The 18322-nt window shown below is 47.2% G+C and overlaps 1 protein-coding gene across 2 annotated transcripts in view; it reads left to right on the top strand.

Annotated features, from left to right (window-relative positions):
• The window catches only part of GGNBP2 (gametogenetin binding protein 2), a 45754-nt gene extending 27856 nt beyond the window's left edge, over positions 1–17898 (top strand). For both annotated transcript variants that reach the window (XM_015824145.1, XM_015824144.1), the window contains exons 8-13: positions 1638–1835; positions 3360–3504; positions 6542–6667; positions 7969–8114; positions 14094–14345; positions 17583–17898. In XM_015824145.1, the coding sequence (XP_015679631.1) occupies positions 1638–1835; positions 3360–3504; positions 6542–6667; positions 7969–8114; positions 14094–14345; positions 17583–17786 (1071 nt within the window). In that variant the 3' untranslated portion in view covers positions 17787–17898. The remainder of the gene's footprint in view (positions 1–1637; positions 1836–3359; positions 3505–6541; positions 6668–7968; positions 8115–14093; positions 14346–17582) is intronic.
• Positions 17899–18322: the final 424 nt, after the last annotated feature.

Raw genomic sequence — 18322 nt, forward strand, 5'->3', positions numbered from 1 at the left:
AAATGTGTTAATCAGAAAAGATGCTACCAGACTCCTCCTGTTGTTTTTTTTGTTGAAACACTGCACTATAGCATTGCAAACAAATGGTTGCCCAATCTCTTCTTCATATCCTCCAGGGTTGGAACACCTACAACCTCTAGTGGCAAGCTGTTTCACTGGTTAATTGTTCTAATTGTCAGGAAGTTTCTCCTTAGTTTTAGGTTGCTTCTCTCCTTGATTAGTTTCCATCTGTTGCTTCTTGTCCTGCCTTCAGGCGCCTTGGAGAATAGCTTTGACTCCCTCTTCTTTGGGGCAGCCCCTGAGATATTGGAATTCTGCTATCATGTCACCCCCTAAGCCTTCTCTTTGTTAGACGAGACCAGGAGTAGGCAACCTTGGCTCTTTTATGACTCGGGGACTTCAACTCCCAGAATTCCTGAGCCAGCATGGCTCAGCATGGAAACCTCTCCATTTCTCCTCAGCATGGCTGCCTCAGGAATTCTGGGAGTTGAAGTCCACGAGTCATAAAAGAGCCAAGGTTGCCTACTCCTGGACTAGACATACCCAATTCCTGCAACCGTCGTATGTTTTAGCCTTCAGTCCCTTAATCATCTTTGTTGCTCTTCTCTGCACTCTTTCTAAAGTCTTTCACTCTTTCAGAGTCTCAACATCTTTTTTTATATCACGGCGACCAAAACTGGATACAATAGGAATAGGATGCAGGGTCCCAATGTAGGGATAATGGTTTTAGGGAAGGAGCAAAAGGCATAATTGAGAAAGACTTTGGGGGGGGGAATTGGAACTTTGATCTTACATATATATTGATGGCAGCAAGACTATATTGTATGCACAAAAATGGAAGAACATTTTGATTCCCACCGTGGACGAAGGGCTACAGAAGCTGATGGAGTTGTCAGAGATGGCTAAATTGACCGTTTTGATTAAAAGGGAAAAATATAAGTACTTTTGTTTCTGCTTGAAGACTGCTTCTGGACTTCGAGATGAAAAAAAGGAAACTTTGATTTTGGGTTTTACTGATTAGATTGATTTGTCGTTATAGAAATGGCTAGTTTTATACTATTGTGGAAAAGTAAAAAGTTGAGGTTCGATGTTATTGCTCTATTGAACCAGAGGTCCCCAACCTTTTGGGCACCAGGGACCGGTTACGCGGAGAGAGGTTTTTCCATGGACTGGAGCAGGGGTAGGCAACCTTGGCTCTTTTATGACTGGTGGACTTCAATTCCCAGAGTTCCTGAGCCAGCCATGCTGAGGAGAAAGGGAGAGGTTTCCATGCTGAGCCATGCTGGCTCAGGAATTCTGGGAGTTGAAGTCCAAGAGTCATAAAAGAGCCGAGGTTGCCTACCCTTGGACTGGAGGGAGTGTGGTTTTGTGTGCTGCCTGCATCCCGTGGATGGGGCTTTGCTTGTTTATGCGGCCCGGTTGACTCCTGCTCTATTCTACTGCAACAGAGGAAGTTGGAAATCAATGCCTTTTCTTTTTTCCTTCTCCCCCTCACTTTCCTTTCCCTTTTCCCCACTATATCTTACTATTTGCTTTTGTGTTTTATTCTATGATCCAATAAAATGTTTAAAATGGGGGGGGGGAGGAGCAAAAGGCCACCTTTATGCTGCCCCGCTGATCGCTGTCTTTCTCCGCAGATGGCAGTGGAGCGGGTGCAAGGCATCAGCCGGCTGGAGCAGCTGTGTGAAGAGTTTTCCGAAGAGGAGAGGGTGCGGGAACTCAAGCAGGAGAAGAAGCGCCAGAAACGGAAGAATCGGAGGAAAAATAAATGCGTCTGCGAGATCCCTGCTCCTTTGCAAGTGATGGAGGAGAAGGACATGCGGAGCCAAGAAAAGGTGAGAGATGCTGAGCCCCTGCTCCATGGATCCGGAATCAGAATAGAGCTGGAAGGGACCTTGGAGGTTGTCTAGTCCAGTCTCTCCTGCCTGGTTTTGAAGTTCTGGGAGAGGCGGACTTCCTCAGCTTGTTTTCTCCTGAATTGAATAGAATAGAGCTGGAAGGGACCTTGGAGGTCTCCTAGTCCAGCCCCCTGCCCAAGCAGGAGAACCCATACCGTCTCAGACAAGTGACTGTCTAGTCTCTTCTTAAAAACCTCCAGTGATGGAGCACCTACAACTTCTGGAGGCAAGCTGTTCCACTGATTGATTGTCCTCACTGTCAGGAAGTGTCTCCTTCATTCCAGGTTGCTTCTCTCCTTGATCAGTTTCCAACCATTGTTTCTCGTCCTTCTCTCTGGTGCTTTGGTGAACAACTTGACCCCCTCTGCCTTGTGGCAGCCCCTCAGATACTGGAATACTGCTATCACGTCTCCCCTATTTCTTCTTTTCTTTAGATTAGCCAAAGATTGAAGACATTTCGCTTCTCATCCAAGAAGCTTCTTCAGCTCTGACTGGATGGTGGGGAATGGAAAGATTTATATTCTTTTCAGACAGCTGGTCATTTGCCTTCTTTTAGAGAGTCCTTGAGGCCACTTGGAGCTTTGTCTGTGTCCACATTCTGGACAGAGAGGACCACTGGTTTGAAAGAGAGGGTCAAAGAGGCCATCTATGTCAACAGAGGGGGAGGGATACGACAACATCTATCTCCAGTATACAACATGGTCCTTTCAGCAGTTCCAGGAAGGCTCCCCACCCATTTGCACTACTCAGATAAGGACACAGACAAACCTCCAAGTGGCCTCAATGACTCTCTTAAAAGGATGCAAATGACCGGCTGTCTGCAAGGAGTATAAATCCTTCCATTCCCCACCATCCCAGTCAGAGCGGAAGAAGCTTCTTGGATGAGAAGCGAAACATCTTCAAAGGTAAAACCAGAAAGTCCAGTTGCCTCCTGGAAAAGCATCTTTGGGACAACCCTGACCTGAATCTCCATCGCCAATCAGTTGCCAGGTGCCCCAAATGTAATCATATGACCGCTGGTTTGTGTGCGCAGCCATAACTTTGAAAATGGGTCGCAGGTATTTTGGTGGGTCCGTTGTCACTCTGGATGGTCGTTAAAGGACCGGTCATAAGTTGGGGACCACCAGTAGCTGTTGGCAGCTCTTCTACACAGTCCCATCATTTCCCGGTTTTCCCGAGGATGCTCTAAGGCAGGGGTCTTCAAACTTGGCCCTTTTATGACTTGTGGACTTCAACTCCCAGAATTCCTCAGCCAGGCACGCATGCCTGGCTGAGGAATTCTGGGAGTTGAAGTCCACAAGTCATAAAAGGGCCAAGTTTGAAGACCCCTGCTCTAAGGAACATCCTCAAGTGGCATGATCCCTCATTTGCAGCAGCTGGATCTCCTGGGCACGCAAGTCGCTGCCTGCTTGCACACACGAGCCGGGCGTGGCGTTGACATTCCTTCCTATCTCTTTGAAGGAAAATTTCTTGGAAAGCGGCTGCACGGCCTGCGGCAACACGGAAGAGCGGAGCAGCTGCGTCGAGGTCATTGTGACCAACGCAAATGCTTCTTGCACTTGTCCCACTGGTGGCGCTTTACCGGGTTCACCTAAAATAAAGAAAGGTAGGTCAAGTCACCTTGGGGGTGGGGTGGGGGCGGGGGTTAAGTTCTGGTTAAATAACCAAATTGATTGGTTGATGTGGGGTCCTTGGTGCTTCTGAGCTTGGTTTTTTTTTTGTGTATGTGTGTGTGTGCAGACATTTCATGACCCAACTAGGTAACATCATCCGTGCTAGATGGGAGAGGGGTTTGCACTGTTTATGCATAAAATGGCTTGCCCTGTCAATGTTGGTGGGTGTGTTCTTGCTGCTTCCTAGATGAAGCTGTTGTTTAATGATAGTTTGAGTTGGTCGTTCCTTGATTGGGGTATCGTTTACTATGGTGGTCTCTTAACCTGGTTGCTTTGTTGCAGACATTTCATTTCCCAACTAGGTAACATCATCAGTGCTAGAAGGGAGTGGGGGTTGCAGACAGGAAGAGGAGGAGCAGAAAGGACTGTGGGATCCTTGGTGCTCTCTGAGCTTGGTGGTTTTCTTGCAGACATTTCGGGACCCAACTAGGTAACATCATCAGTGCTAGAAGGGAGTGTGGGTTGCAGACAGGAAGAGGAGGAGCAGAAAGGACTGTGGGATCCTTGGTGCTCTCTGAGCTTGGTGGTTTTCTTGCAGACGTTTCAGGACCCAACTAGGTAACATCATCAGTGCTAGAAGGAAGTGGGGGTTGCACTCTGTTTATATACAGAGGAACTACCAACTCAGACAAGCAATCAAGTGGTAAACAACAGCCTAATTAAGGAACCACCAAGACCACTCCCACCAACACTGACAAGGGAAGCAGCTGGTCATTAAGCGAGGACCACCTGCATAACATTATATTTCATGTTTGTGGCATTTTTATATCTTAAGCAGGGGTTTTCAAACTTGGCCCTTTTAGGACTTGTGGACTTCAACTCCCAGAATTCCTCAGCCAGGCACGCGTGCCTGGCTGAGGAATTCTGGGAGTTGAAGTCCACAAGTCATAAAAGGGCCAAGTTTGAAGACCCCTGATCTGAAGTGTTCTCAAGAAAGAAGTACCTCTGTCAGTCAAGAACAATAAATAAAAGGCAAAAAAAAAATAATAACACTTGTGGCTTTTTACTCGTTCCCGTTTCACAGCTGCCGGGAGGGTGAGGTTTTGTTTTTAATTTCAGTTCACCGCAGTTCAGTTTTGTGGCTAAATTCTCAGCTGTGATTCAAGTTGACTGTGGTTGTTTGGAACAGTCTTAAGCTTGGGTATTTTTGGTGTGGGGTTGTTGTCGTCGTCGTTTTTTTTTGGTAATAAAAAACTTGGATTGTCCAAGCATTGTGCTTGGCTGACGCAAGCTGCAGTGAATCAGAAACGGAAAAGAAAGCTTTTTTTGTTCCTTGTGGCTCTGCCACGGGAGAACAAAATCTCTGAACGTACCGGGGGGGGGGGGGGGGTTATAATCTAGCCATGCTGCTATTATGATAAAGCAGGATTATGGAACCTGTGGTCCTTCAGATTCTGTTGAATTCAAGCCAATACAGACTTTTTGGGCCATGAGTATTTTACTTGTGTGTTTAACTGAACATGCAATAGATTCAAACCAAATCCAGCAGGCTTTTTTGCCAGTGGTACTCCTGTACACTTGACATACCATTCTACAGTAGTGGCCAAAATTGTGAAAACCTTTTGGGAAAAGTGTATTTTTGAGGTTCGATGGCTAATAACACTTTTTTTGGAGTAGTACCATAAAATTATATATCCATGGAAAGATAATTTAATCAAGAATGTAACACAACAAAGTTTGTTCAATTATCTGTACTGTATTCTATGAAAAGTTATAGCCAAATAACCAGAAAAAAGGAAGCACAACTTGCTTAGGTTGATCTCAGGTAGCTTTCCTTCATCTGATTGTAGCCAATGAGCATGAGTGTTTATAGAGCCAATCTGGTGTCATCTTGTTTTGGCAATGAGCCAATCAGATCAGAGTAGGATTCAGTGATGGATGTCATGTATTGAAGCCGAGAGGAGGACATTTGTCAGTGTGTGATGTGATTGCTATCAAGTCGGTTGGGTTTTTTTGTGTTCTTTCATTGAGTGAGCTTATAAAACGTAATAAAATTAAAGTCATGGTGCAAAGAGTTGACTGATTGCCCAGAAAACGATGTAAAATAGTATTATTAAGTGAACAAGGCTACAGTTATAAAGAAATTAAGAAGAAAAATTGGTGGAAACTTAACCAAAGGTGGCATTTCTACTGTACAATTTTCCCAAAAGGTTTCTACAATTTTGGCCACTACTGGACACACACACACACACACAGTTTGGTCTAGTGGTTATGGCACCAGGCTAAAAACCAGGAAACTAAGAGTTCTAATCCTGCCATGAAAGTCAGCTGAGTAACTCGGGGCCAATCACAAAATTGTGAGTTCTAGTCCCACCTTAGACATGAAAGCTGGTTGGGTGATTTTGAGCCAATCACCAGGAGACTGTGAGTTCTAGTCCCACCTTAATCATGAAAGATGGCTGGGTGACTTTGCCACCTTGAGTTAATTCTAAAAATAATACAAGGCACGATACAGATAAAGAAATCAAAATAAATGTACATCCATATTATACACACAGACAAAGTGGTGGCCAAAATAGATCTTTCAACAACAGGGCTACCTTGTGACATTTTCTTGCCACTTTATTATAAAATTTAAAATTGTATATGTTAGAGCAGGGGGCCCCAGGGCCCTGGACCACTAGTGGGCCGTGAGGGGTTTGCAAGCGGGCCGCAGAAAGGGCTGGAGAGTGCGCACACACAAATCTTCTCTTGCACGAGCAGCGGGCAAATGTGCGCACTCCGTTTAAGTGAGCAGCAGGTGCGTGTATACGCCGCTCACGCAAATGGAACTGCGCGTGCCCGCTTGCCGGCCGCTTGCGTAGAACCATCCCTTCTCCCCTTCCCCCCCCCCCGACTGTTCCGCAAAGCTGGAAACATTGGGGAACTCCGTGTTACAGAGATGAGTGGATTCCCATCTGGTGGGGGTATCTTACAAGGCCGGCCTGTGTCTTTGGCCATTCGTGCGAACGGTGCCTACATCTCTTCCAGGTTTATCTGCTCACTGTAATGGCAGCGATTGTGGCTATTCTTCCAGCATGGAAGGCAGCGAAACTGGTTCACGGGAGGGTTCGGACATCGCTTGCACCGAAGGGATTTGCAACCACGATGAAAATGGTAGGAATACCGTTAAAAGGGTTTGTGGGGCTTCTCCTTTTTTCCGGTTCCTCCCCCTCCCCCCCCTTTGGGAGTCTCTTCCAAAAGTCAAGACTGACTTAAAAGGCAGGTCAGAAAAAGAAAAGTTTTGAGGAAGTGCTTAACCCCTAAAGGTGGCCGTGAGGCAGATGATGTATTAATCTAGTGCAGGGGTAGTCAACCTTGGCTCTTTTATGACTCGTGGACTTCAACTCCCAGAATTCCTGAGCCAGCTAAGCTGGCTCAGGAATTCTGGGAATTGAAGTCCACGAGCCATAAAAGAGCCAAGGTTGACTACCCCTGATCTAGTGGATTGATCCGTCCGTACTCCCCATTCTTGGCCTATTTAGTCTGGCACAGTTGTGTGTTTCAGTGGAATCGCCAGAATTGAGTTCTAGTCTAGCTTAGCCTGAAAGGGCCAATCACAAGGAGACAGTGAATTTTAGTCCCGCTTAACATGAGAGGTGGGTGGGTGGGTGACTTTGGGCCAGTCACCAGGAGGTGGTGAATTCGAATCCTGCCTTAGCACGGAAGCCAGCAGGGTGACTTTGGGCCAGTCACCAAGAGACGCTGAGTTCTAGTCCTGCCTTAGCCATGAAAGCCAGCTGGCTGACCTTGGGCCAATCACTAGGAGACTGTGAATTCTAGTGCTGCCTTAGCCATGAAAGCCAACTGGGTGACTTTGGGCCAGTCACCAGGCGACGGTGAGTTGTAGTTCTGTCTTAGCAAGAAAGCCGGCTGGGAAACTTTGGGCCAGTCACCAGGAGACGGTGAGTTCTAGTCTGGTTTAGCATGAAAGACAGTTCAGTGACTTTGGGCCAATCATAAGGAGACAGTAATTTCTAGTCCCGCTTTAGCACGAAAGGCGGGTGAGTGCCTTTGGGCCAATCACCAGGAGGTGGTGAATTCGAATCCTGCCTTAGCTAGCGTGAAAGCCAGCTGGGTGCCTTTGGGCCAATCACTAGGAGACTAGTTCCTGTCTTAGCCATGACAAGATCAAGTCCAGTTGCCTCCCGAAAAAGCACCTTTGGGACAACCCTGACCTGGAAGAACCGAGCATCTCCGTAGACAAGTAGATAAGGCTCCAAGGCCACTCAGGGGAGGTCAGACCTTTGCCCTCTTGTGTCTACATAATGAGTCCAGGCTAATTCCCTGCTTGATCCCGACGGCAGAGGTTTGCTCTCCGACATCGGAGCACGATTTGGATGGAAGGCATGGCTTCTTGGGGGGGGAGGGCGGTGTCTCCTCCCCACTCCACTCCAGTCTCTCTTTCTTTCTCACAGGGGAAGATGCGTGCATTCACCGTTGCGAAGACAAAGAAGAGGATGGGGACAGTTGCGTGGAATGCTGGGCGAATTCGGAAGACGCTACCACGAAAGGCAAAAACAAGAAGAAGAAGAAGAAAAACAAGAAGTGCGAAGCTGAGCACGTAAGCGTGGGGGGGGCATTTCGGGGTCAGGGTTTTTGTCGGCCAGCTTTCTCCCCCCCCCTCTCCTCCCCGACCTCTTTCCTCCCCTCACATGTCATTCCCACGGCCCCTTAACCAGCGCGAGGGCAGTAGGTGACACGGCTGCGAGTTCAGCATCGTTGTTGGAGAAAAGCTGTCCAACTTCGTTAGGGTGATTTTTTTTTAATTTGTTTAAAAAAAAAAAGGAGACAATGAAGCCGGTTAATGAGGAACCGGATTAGCCATAAATTAATACTCGGGCGTTTATGAATAAAGTGGCAGTTGGTTAGAGGTGTGGAGAAATGGATGAGAGGAATGTCTCCTTTGTGTTTAGATCTCAGGGGAAATGAATGGAAGCAGTTTTTAATCAAACCAAACCAAACAAGACAATGTTTCTCAGTCTTGGCAAGTTATCATCATCATCATAAAGTTGGAAGGGACCTTGGAGGTCATCTAGTCTGACCCACCTGCTCAGGCAGGAAACCCTATACCATTTCGGACAAATGGCTGTCCAGTTTCTTCTTAAAAACTTCCAGTGTTGGTGCATTCACCACTTCTGGAGCCAGGTTGTTCCACTGGTTAATTGTTCTAACTGTCAGGAAGTTTCTCCTTAGTTCTAGGTTGCTTCTCTCCTTGATGAGTTTCCATCCGTTGCTTCTCGTCCTGCCTTCAGGCGCCTTGGAGAATAGCTTGACTCCCTCTTCTTTGGGGCAGCCCGTGAGATACTGGAACACTGCTATCATATTACCTACCCCTACTCCAGTGATGGGGAACCTTTTAGAGACCGAGTGGCCAAAAACTGGACCCGCCCCTGCTCCACCCCCTGTCCCGCCCCCACCCTCCCGGCCCACAGGGCCACTCACCGCCTCCAGGGCCCGCCGCAGATCGCCCAGGCAGCCCAGCAGCACCATGGCGGCCTCGCCCTCTGCCTGCGCCCCGCAGCATCAACTGCGCGCGATGGGGTGTGAGGGCAGAGTCTTGTCTACACTGCCTGGCTGCCATATCCTTGGTTGCGCTGCTCTGTGGGGGGGGCAACTCTCCTTCAGGGGGGCTGCTGGAGAGGAGGGGGTCGCGGACGGAGGCAAGGCTGGGGCAACAGCATGTGTGCCCACAGACAGGGCTCCGAGTGCCGCCTCTGGCACCCGTGCTATAGGTCCGCCACCACTGCCCTAGTCCTTCTCTTCATTAAACTAGACATACCCAATTCCTGCAGCTGTTCCTTATATGTTTTAGCCTTCAGTCCCCTTGATCATCTTTGTCGCTCTTCTCTGCGCTCTTTCTAGAGTCTCAACATCTTTTTTTACATGCTGGCTCAGGAATTCTGGGAGTCGAAGTCCACGAGTCATAAAAGAGCCAAGGTTGCCTACCCCTGGTATAAGGTTTCCTGCCTGAGCAGGGGGTTGGACTAGATGACCTCCAAGGTCCCTTCCAACTTTATTGTTGTTATTATCATCATCATCATCACCATCCCCTTTGCAATTTTATTGGTCGGTTCAATTCATTTTAGAAGGCCGCCTCTTGTTAAAGCAGCTGCAGGTTTTAAAATGTCTCGTAAAGCCCAAATGCAATGGGAAGGGATAAATGTAATAATAAGGCCTTGGAGAATATAAAAATGAAATGATCAAACAGTTATCGGGTTTGCTAATGGCCCTGGCCCTGGCCCAGCTGGAAGAGCCAAGTTTTAAAAGCTTTCCTAAAGAGGCAGAGCCCAGATGCTGCTCCAAGGGAATTCAGTTCCGAGGGAAAGCCTCATGGGGGGGGCATGCATCTCTCACACACCCCAATAGGGAGGGAAGACTCTGGGTCCTTTCCCCAAAACTGTGCCATTGGGTGGGACCCAGGAGGGGTAGACCCCTCCCTTTGTAAAGACAGTGCCCCTCCCCAAGAAAAGCAAACAAGATTTGGATGTCCCCCAGTCCATGCATCAGGATGAGTGAATACCCAGTTGATGAGTTGCAGAACATTTTAATTCTGACTGATTAGTTGTGATTTTTTGATCAATTAGTTCTGATTTCTGATTGATTATTCTGGTTTGATTAGTTCTGATTTCTGATTGATCCTGATTTCTGACTGATGTGATTTCTGATTGATTATTCTGATTTGATTAGTTCTGATTTGATTTGTTTAATTCTGGTTAGTTCTGATTTTTAATTGATTATTCTGATTTGATTAGTTCTGATTTCTGATTGATTATTCGGATTTGATTAGGAGTTTGAGTTCTGATTATTGTCTGTTGGTTTGAATGGTATGTATTTGTTTGCTTTTTTTTTTTTTTTTTGGTCATTTGATTTGATGATTCTTTTTTATTCTCAACTAAAGTCACATTTTGAATTGTGCGACCATATAAATAAATCTTAAGTAGACAAATGGCACCCTTCCAGGGTTTGAGCAAATTGGAAAATGGGGGCAGGTAGACAAACGTCAGAGAGACTGAAAGGGATCTAACCAAATATATAGCAGTCCTTGTTGTCCTCATCTCCTGAACAACAACAGACAGTTCAACCAGCCCTACCTGGGGAAATGCAAACAAATTCTTAATGCTCTTGAGCAGACATGTCAAACACAAGGCCCGGGGGCCGGATGCAGCCCGCGAAGTGGTTTCATGTGGCCCGCGAAGACATCCTGGAAACAGTGAGGGAACGGCCCCCGCTGCCTTGGCCCTGGCCCAGGCCGGCCGGGAGCCAATGTACAATTTTGTGGTAGCCATCTATACTGAAACATATTCAGTCTTAGCTCCACAAGGCCATCTGGAACCAGCGAGGAACCAGCCCCTGCTGTGTTGCCCCCGCCCCCTGGGTGCATGCTGGGGAGGAATGAAGAAATGCACCATCACCTGGAAGTGGCCAGCAAATGGCCCTCACCTACTTCACATATCTGGCTTGATCGGCTCCAGCGGAGGGTTTCGGCAGGCAGTGAGGCTCCTCCAGTGGACCATGCCTTGGCACTTGCCACGGTCCCACCCGCTTCTGCCAGAGACCCTCAGATCTGTCCCACTCCTGCCCAGGCCCCCACAGGCACCCTTGACGCAAACGATGTAGAGCTAGCCACGCCCACCAAGTTGGCCACACCCACTCCATCCACGCCCACCCAGTAGGCTGCACCCACCCTGGCCACACCCACCCGGCCCCCCTGAGGGCAACCGCAATGCTGATGCGGCCCTCAATGAAATTGAGTTTGACACCCCTGCTCTTGAGAGTAAGGTTAAAAAAAAACAACACCAGGAAGGAGACTTGCAAAACTGCCAAGTGGATTTCAACACAGCACCACAAAACAGAGCAATCCTAGCTCTCTTGGACAGTGGTCTAAGAGAGGGTGGGAAACCCTGGTTTAGACCACCCTCTCTTGGACAGTGGTCTAAGAGAGGGTGGTCTAAACCAGGGTTTCCCAAAGTGGTCAGTATCAACCGCCAAAGCTGAGTAGGAATGTCCAGGGGGTCAATAAGTGATTGGACGTCAAAAGGGGGACAATAAATTGCTAAGGGTCAACTGGGTATTTGATAAAAGATGATAAGTTGATTGGGGTCAGTTTGTAGGACAAGGATTGTCCTAGTGGACAATCATTTAAATATGAGCCAGCCGTGTGCTGCAGCTGCCAAAAAAGCCAACACAGTCCTGGGCTGCATTAACAGAGGGATGGAATCAAGATCACCTGAAGCGTTAATACCACCTTACAATGCTTTGGTAAGGCCACACTTGGAATACTGCATCCAGTCCTGGTCACCATATTATAAAAAAGAGGTTGAGTCTTTGGAAAGAGTCCGGAGAAAAGCAGCAAAGATGATTAGGCTACTGGAGGCAAAACACATGAGGAACAGTTGCAGGAATTGGGTAAGTAGTCTAGTGAAAAGAAGGACTAATAGCAGTGTTCCAGTATTTGAGGAGCTGTCACAGAGAAGAGGTGTGTGTGTGTGTGTGGCAATCTATTCTCCAAAGCACCTGAAAGCAGAATAAGAAGCAATGAATGGAAACTAATCAAGGAGGGAATCGACCTAGAATTAAGGAGAAACTTCCTGGCAGTTAGGACAATTAATCAGTGGAACGAGTTGCCTCCAGAAGGTGCTCCAACACACTGGGGATTTTTGAGAAAAGAGTGGACAACCATTTGTCTGAAATGGTATAGGGTTTCCTGCCTGAGCAGGGGGTTGGACTAGAAGACCTCCAAGGTCCCTTCCAACTCTGTTATTCGGAGAGGCAGAGCCTGGAGGTGGAGTCAAGGGAGGAATCAGCCTAGAATTTTTATGTTCCCACAAGTGGTTTAAATCCAGCCCCTTTTCATTCTGTTAACTCTTCTCTAGCTACTGCTGATCGTTAGTTGACTAGATTCTTATGTACAGGCAGGAGCAATAAATCAGCTTAACTGGTATTTAACGTGTAGCCCCGATCCTTCACCCCTGACACTATTGTAGGCAGTTCTTGACTTACTACCGGTTGTTTAGCAACTATTCAAAGTTACAACGAACTCCCCAAAAGCTACTTAGGACCCATTTTCAAAGTTATTACACACGCGCACACACACACCTGCACACAACACACGCACACACAAAATGATCACATGATTGCATTTTGGGCAATTAGCTCACTTGTATGACCCATTTGCAGCATCCCGCAGTCATGCAACTGCAATTTCCAGTGGGGTTTTTTGCCATATTTTGCCAAAAAACCCGCACCCATTGGTGAAAACAAGTTCACTTAGAACAGTGGTGGCGAACCTATGGCACGGGTGCCAGAGGCGGCACTCAGAGCCCTCTCTGTGGGCACGCGCGCCGTCGCCCCAGTCCTAGGCCTTCAGCTGGGTTTTATAAAACCTTTTCGCTTTAGGCCTCCGCCGCCGTGTGCCAAAAAAAAAAAAAAGGTTCAGTCAATTTCAACTTCTCGCGGGAAAAAAAAGATCTTGAAAGTTGGAATTGATTGATTGAACGTTTTAGTCCCACCCAGTCTGCCGTTACCACCACTGCCACGCCCACCCAATGGGCCACACCCAGCCAATGGGCCACACCCACCCGGCACCCGACGATGCATATGTGGGTTTTGGGTTGCAGTTTGGGCACTCGGTCTCTAAAAGGTTCGCCATTACTGACTTAGAACAACTGCAGCATGTGCTTAATTTATTGTGGCGTTTCTCTTAATGACCAGTGCAAGAAAGGTAAGTCAGGTGCAGTCGCAGTGACCTGCTTAATGACTGCCGTGGCTTACATTCATAGTTCCAGGCTCAGTTATGGTCATACACTGTAACATCGAGCAGTAATCCCAAGATCTGTGGACTTCAACTCCCAGAAAGTTCAGCGACGGGCATGCTGACTGGGAATTCTGGGGGTTGAAGTCCACGGGTCTCAAAGTTTCTAAGGTTAGAAAACATAAGAGTGGATTTTCCCCCCCCCCCAAATCTTTGACAATTTTTCAGTTAGGTTTGACTCAGGAGGGGTCAGGGAATAGAGGTAGTCCTCGTCTTACAACCGCCGTTGAGCTCAAAAATTACGTTGCTGAATGAAGACGTTTGTTAATATTGCCCCATTTTGCGACCTTTCTTGCCCCAGTTGTTAAGTGAACCACTGCAGTTGTTCAGTTAGTATCACGGTTGTTAAGTGAATCTGGCTTCCCCCATTGAGTTGGCTGATCAGAAGGTCGCAAAAGAGGATCACGTGACCCCCGGGACACTGCAGCCCGTCATAAATATGAGTCGGTTGCCAAGCGTCTGAATTTTGATCACCATGGGGATGCCGGGATGGTCATAAACGTGAAAAACGATCATAAGTCCCTTTTTTTCAGTGCCGTTGTAACTTCGAACAATCACTAAACCAGGGGTCTCACGCTGGCTGAGGAATTCTGGGAGTTGAAGTCCACAAGTCATAAAAGGGCCAGGTTTGAAGATCCCCGCCCTAAACAAACTGTTGTTAAGTCCGGGACTACTTGGCAGATGGCTGCACTTTCCCCCTTCCTCTGATGTGCTGTTTCTGTTCTCCAGATCCAAAAGCTGAGCAGCTGCCTGGTGGAGACAAGTAACCGAGAGGGTCCAGGGACCGCCACGCACTCAGACTTCCACCGAGAGAAGACCAAAAACCCCCATGCCGAAATCTGTTGTCGCGCAGAAAAAGCTGGGCCGCCTACGGTACCTTGGCTGGAGCACAGGAAAACAGCCTTGTTGTGTGAGGAATCTTCAGAGGCAGCTCCTGCTCCCGAATCGGGGAAGGGCACGAAGAGCTTGGTGGAACTCCTGGTAAGTTACAAGGAGGAGCATCTGTGGAGAGTCTCAGTCATCCGGGTCGCGGTTGTCCCAAAGCTGCTTTTTCGAGAGGCAACTGGGGTTTTTTTTGTTTTTCCTTGAAGACGTTTCGCTTCTCGTCCAAGTAAGCTTCTTCAGTTCTGACTGAGTGGCGGGGAATGGAAAGATTTATACTCCTTGCAGACAGCTGGTCGTTTGCATTCCTTTTAGAGCAGAGGTCTTCAAACCTGGCCCTTTTATGACTTGTGGACTTCAACTCCCAGAATTCCTCAGCCAGGCATACTGACTGAGGAATTCTGGGTGTTGAATTCCTCAAGTCATAAAAGGGCCAAGTTTGAAGACCCCTGTTTTGGAGAGTCGTTGAGGCCACTTGGAAGTTTATCTGTGTCCGCACTCTGGACAGAGACAACCGCTGGTTTTAAAGAGGGGTCAAAGTGGCCATCTGTGTCCAAATTGAACAGCCCTCCCTCAACAGAGGGGGTGGGATAGGACATCATCTATCTCCAGTTTACAACACGGGTCCTTTCAACAGTCTCAAGAAGGCTCCACACCCATTTGCACCACTCAGTTGACCCTGAGAACACAGATAAGCCTCCAGGGGGCCTCAATGACTCTCTAAAAGGATGCAAATGATCGGCTGTCTGCAAGGAGTATAAATCCTTCCCTTCCCCACCATCCAGTCAGAGCTGAAGAAGCTTCTTGGATGAGAAGCGAAACGTCTTCAAGGAAAAACAAAGAAAGTCCAGTTGCCTCTTGAAAATGCACCTTTGGGACTTCCAAGGATGAGTTGGCCTTGTAGTCTGCTTTTGTTAGAGGGGAGTGGGAAGGCAACGTTGGTTAATATGGACCCGGGTGGTTAAGTCTCTTGTCTTTCAAGAAATGTTGGAGCTAGTGATTGGGAGAATTAATTGATAATTAGCTCAGATAAGGTTGGGCAAAGTGAGAGATTCATTGATTCACATATTTATTCATTTATTCATTTACCCATTCTTTTATTTACTTATTCACTTATTCAGTCATTCAGTCAGTCATTCGCTTACCCATTTTGTCATTCATTTATTTGCTTATCTGTCCAGTCATTTATTCATTCACTTACCCATCCATCCATTCATTTATTTACTTATTCATTGATTCACTTATTCTGTTATTCAATTATTCACTTCCCCATTTATTCACTCATTTATTTACTTATTTATTCACTTATTCATGTATTCATTCACTTACTCATAGAATATAGAACATAGAATAACAAAGAGTTGGAAGGGACCTTGGAAGTCTTCTAACCCAACCCCTTGCTTGACCAGGAAATCCTATACCATTTCAGACAAATGGTTGTCCAATCTCTTCTTAAAAACTTCCAGTGTTTGAGCATTCACAGCTTCTGGAGGCAGGTTGTTCCACTGGTTAATTGTTCTAACTGTCAGGAAGTTTCTCCTCAGTTCTAGGTTGCTTCTCTCCTTGGTTAGTTTCCACCCGTTGCTTCTTGTCCTGCCTTCAGGCGCTTTGGAGAATAGCTTGACTCCCTCTTCTTTATGGCAGCCCCTGAGATACTGAAACACTGCTATCATGTCATCCCTAGTCCTCCTTTTTCACTAGACTAGACATATACCCAGTTCCTGCAACTGTTCTTCGTATGTTTTAGTCTCCAGTCTCCTAACCATCTTTGTCATTTATTTATTTGTTATTTTAATTCATTTATTTATTCATTCAGCCACCCAATTCAAATGCTCTTATCAGTCTAACCGCTCAGGGCATCTGATAATGTAAGCTGCAGCTCACAAAATCTTCTGGCTTTTAATACAGAAAAGATTTTACCAGGTTCCTGATAATTATTTTTTTTTGACATCGTAAACTCACACGGCTCTCCTCCTACATCCCTCGCAGTTTGTGTCTCTGGACACAATACATCATAAACAATTTAAGCCCAAAGATAACTGTCACTCAAAAAGGACATAACTTCGGCTTGCTTAGCGACTTTTTGAAATTACAACAGACCTTCCCAGAGCTTAGGATCCAGGCTCAAAGTTCCAATGGCAACCCCCCCCACTGTCATGTGATCCTACTTGGGTGCTTAAGACTATTTGCCATGTCCTGCTGTCGTGTGACGACAATTTCCAGCATTTTTTTAATTTGGTCAGAAACCAGAATTTATTTCTGCTAAGAGCCCTGATGGCGCAGTGGTTAGAATGCAGTATTGCAGGCTAACTCTGCCCACTGCCAGCAGTTCGATCCTGGCCATCTCAAGATTGACTCAGCCTTCCATCCTTCCGAGGTTGGTAAAGTGAGGACCCATATTGTTGGGGGCAAGATGCCGGTTCTGTAAACCGCTTAGAGCAGTGGTGGTGAACCTATGGCACGGGTGCCAGAGGCGGCACTCGGAGCCCTCTCTGTGGGCACACATGCCGTTGCCCCAGCCTTGCCTCCGTCCGCGACCCCCTCCTCACCAGCAGCCCCCCTGGAGGAGAGTTGCCCCTGAGCGTGGCCCACGCGGAGCAGCGCAACCAAGGACATGGCAGCCAGACAGCATAGACAAGACTCTGCCCTCATGCCCCAACGCATACAGTTGATGCTGCGGGGCGTGGGCAGAGGGTGTGGCCGCCATGGCGCTGCGGGGCTGCCTGGGCGATCTGCGGCGGGCCCTGGAGGCGATGAGTGGCCCTGCGGGCAGGCGGGGTGGGGACGGGGCAGGGGCGGGTCCAGTTTTTGGGCACTCGGTCTCTAAAAGGTTTGCCATCACTGGCTTAGAGAGTGCTATAAAAACACTATGAAGTGGTACATAAATCTAAGTGCTATTGCTATTGCAGGCTAATTCGGCCCACTGTCAGGAGTTCGATACTGACCGTCTGAAGGTTGACTCAGCTTTCCCTCGTTCTGAGGTCGGTAAAATGACCCCAATTGTTGGGGTGGGGGGCATACGCCGACTGCAAACCTCTTAGCGAGGGCTGTAAAGCACTGTGAAGCAGTCTATAAGTCTACATGCTCTGGCTATCCTACAAGTAACCTACTGGTTAAAAAGAGTTCATTTAACAATGATTGCATTCACCGAACAACCACCACCAAAAAATTAAAACTGGGCTTTGATCAGGTGACCCTCGGGACGCTGCAATGGTTGTGTCAAAAATAGTCATAAGTTACCCTGTTCAGGGCCGTTGTAACTTCGAACAGTCACTAAACGAATGGTTGTTAAGTCAAGGACGACCTGCATTTCTCCTCTCTCCCTGTGCTCTCCAGGATGAGTCCGAATGCACTTCCGATGAAGAAATATTCATCTCGCAAGATGAGATCCAGTCCTTCATGGCCAACAACAAGTCCTTCTACAGCAATAGAGAACGGTACCGACAGCATCTGAAGGAGAAGTTCAACAGATATTGCCACTTGAACGATCACAAGAGGCCCGTGTGCAGCGGTTGGTTGACAACAGCCGGAGCAAACTAAACCGAATAAAATTAGCTCTGTCTTTCAGTCAAACTGTCAAAAATGACTACTGTGCGTTTTCTCTCTTCGGAAAACAGTCTCTCTAGCAACTAAACAAAATCGTACTTTTTTTAAAAAAGAAAAAAAAGATGGTGGTTTTCTTTCTTTCTTTCTTTCTTTCTTTCTTTCTTTCTTTCTTTCTTTCTTTCCTTTTTCTTTGTCCCTCCTCTCCTTTCCTTCCTTCCTTCCTTCCTTCCTTCCTTCCTTTCTTTCTTTCTTTCTTTCTTTCTTTCTTTTTCTTTCTTTCTTTCTCTTTCTTTTTCTTTCTCTCTCTCTCTCTCTCTCTCTCTCTCTCCTTTCTTTCTTTCTTTCTTTCTTTCTTTCTTTCTTTCTTTCTTTCTTTCTTTCTTTCTTTCTTTCTTTCTTTCTTTCTTTCTCCTTCCTCTCCTCTCCTCTCCAGGAGGCTGGTGGAATTTAATCCTTTTTATTTGGTTCCCCGCGCCCCCAATCCTATTTCCAGTTTCCGGGTCTCTAGTTTTTGACTAAAACTGAGACCA

This window comes from Protobothrops mucrosquamatus, unplaced genomic scaffold, assembly GCF_001527695.2.
Source record: "Protobothrops mucrosquamatus isolate PMUCROS unplaced genomic scaffold, P.Mucros_1.0 scaffold2139, whole genome shotgun sequence".
In the NCBI taxonomy this organism is placed as follows: domain Eukaryota; kingdom Metazoa; phylum Chordata; class Lepidosauria; order Squamata; family Viperidae; genus Protobothrops; species Protobothrops mucrosquamatus.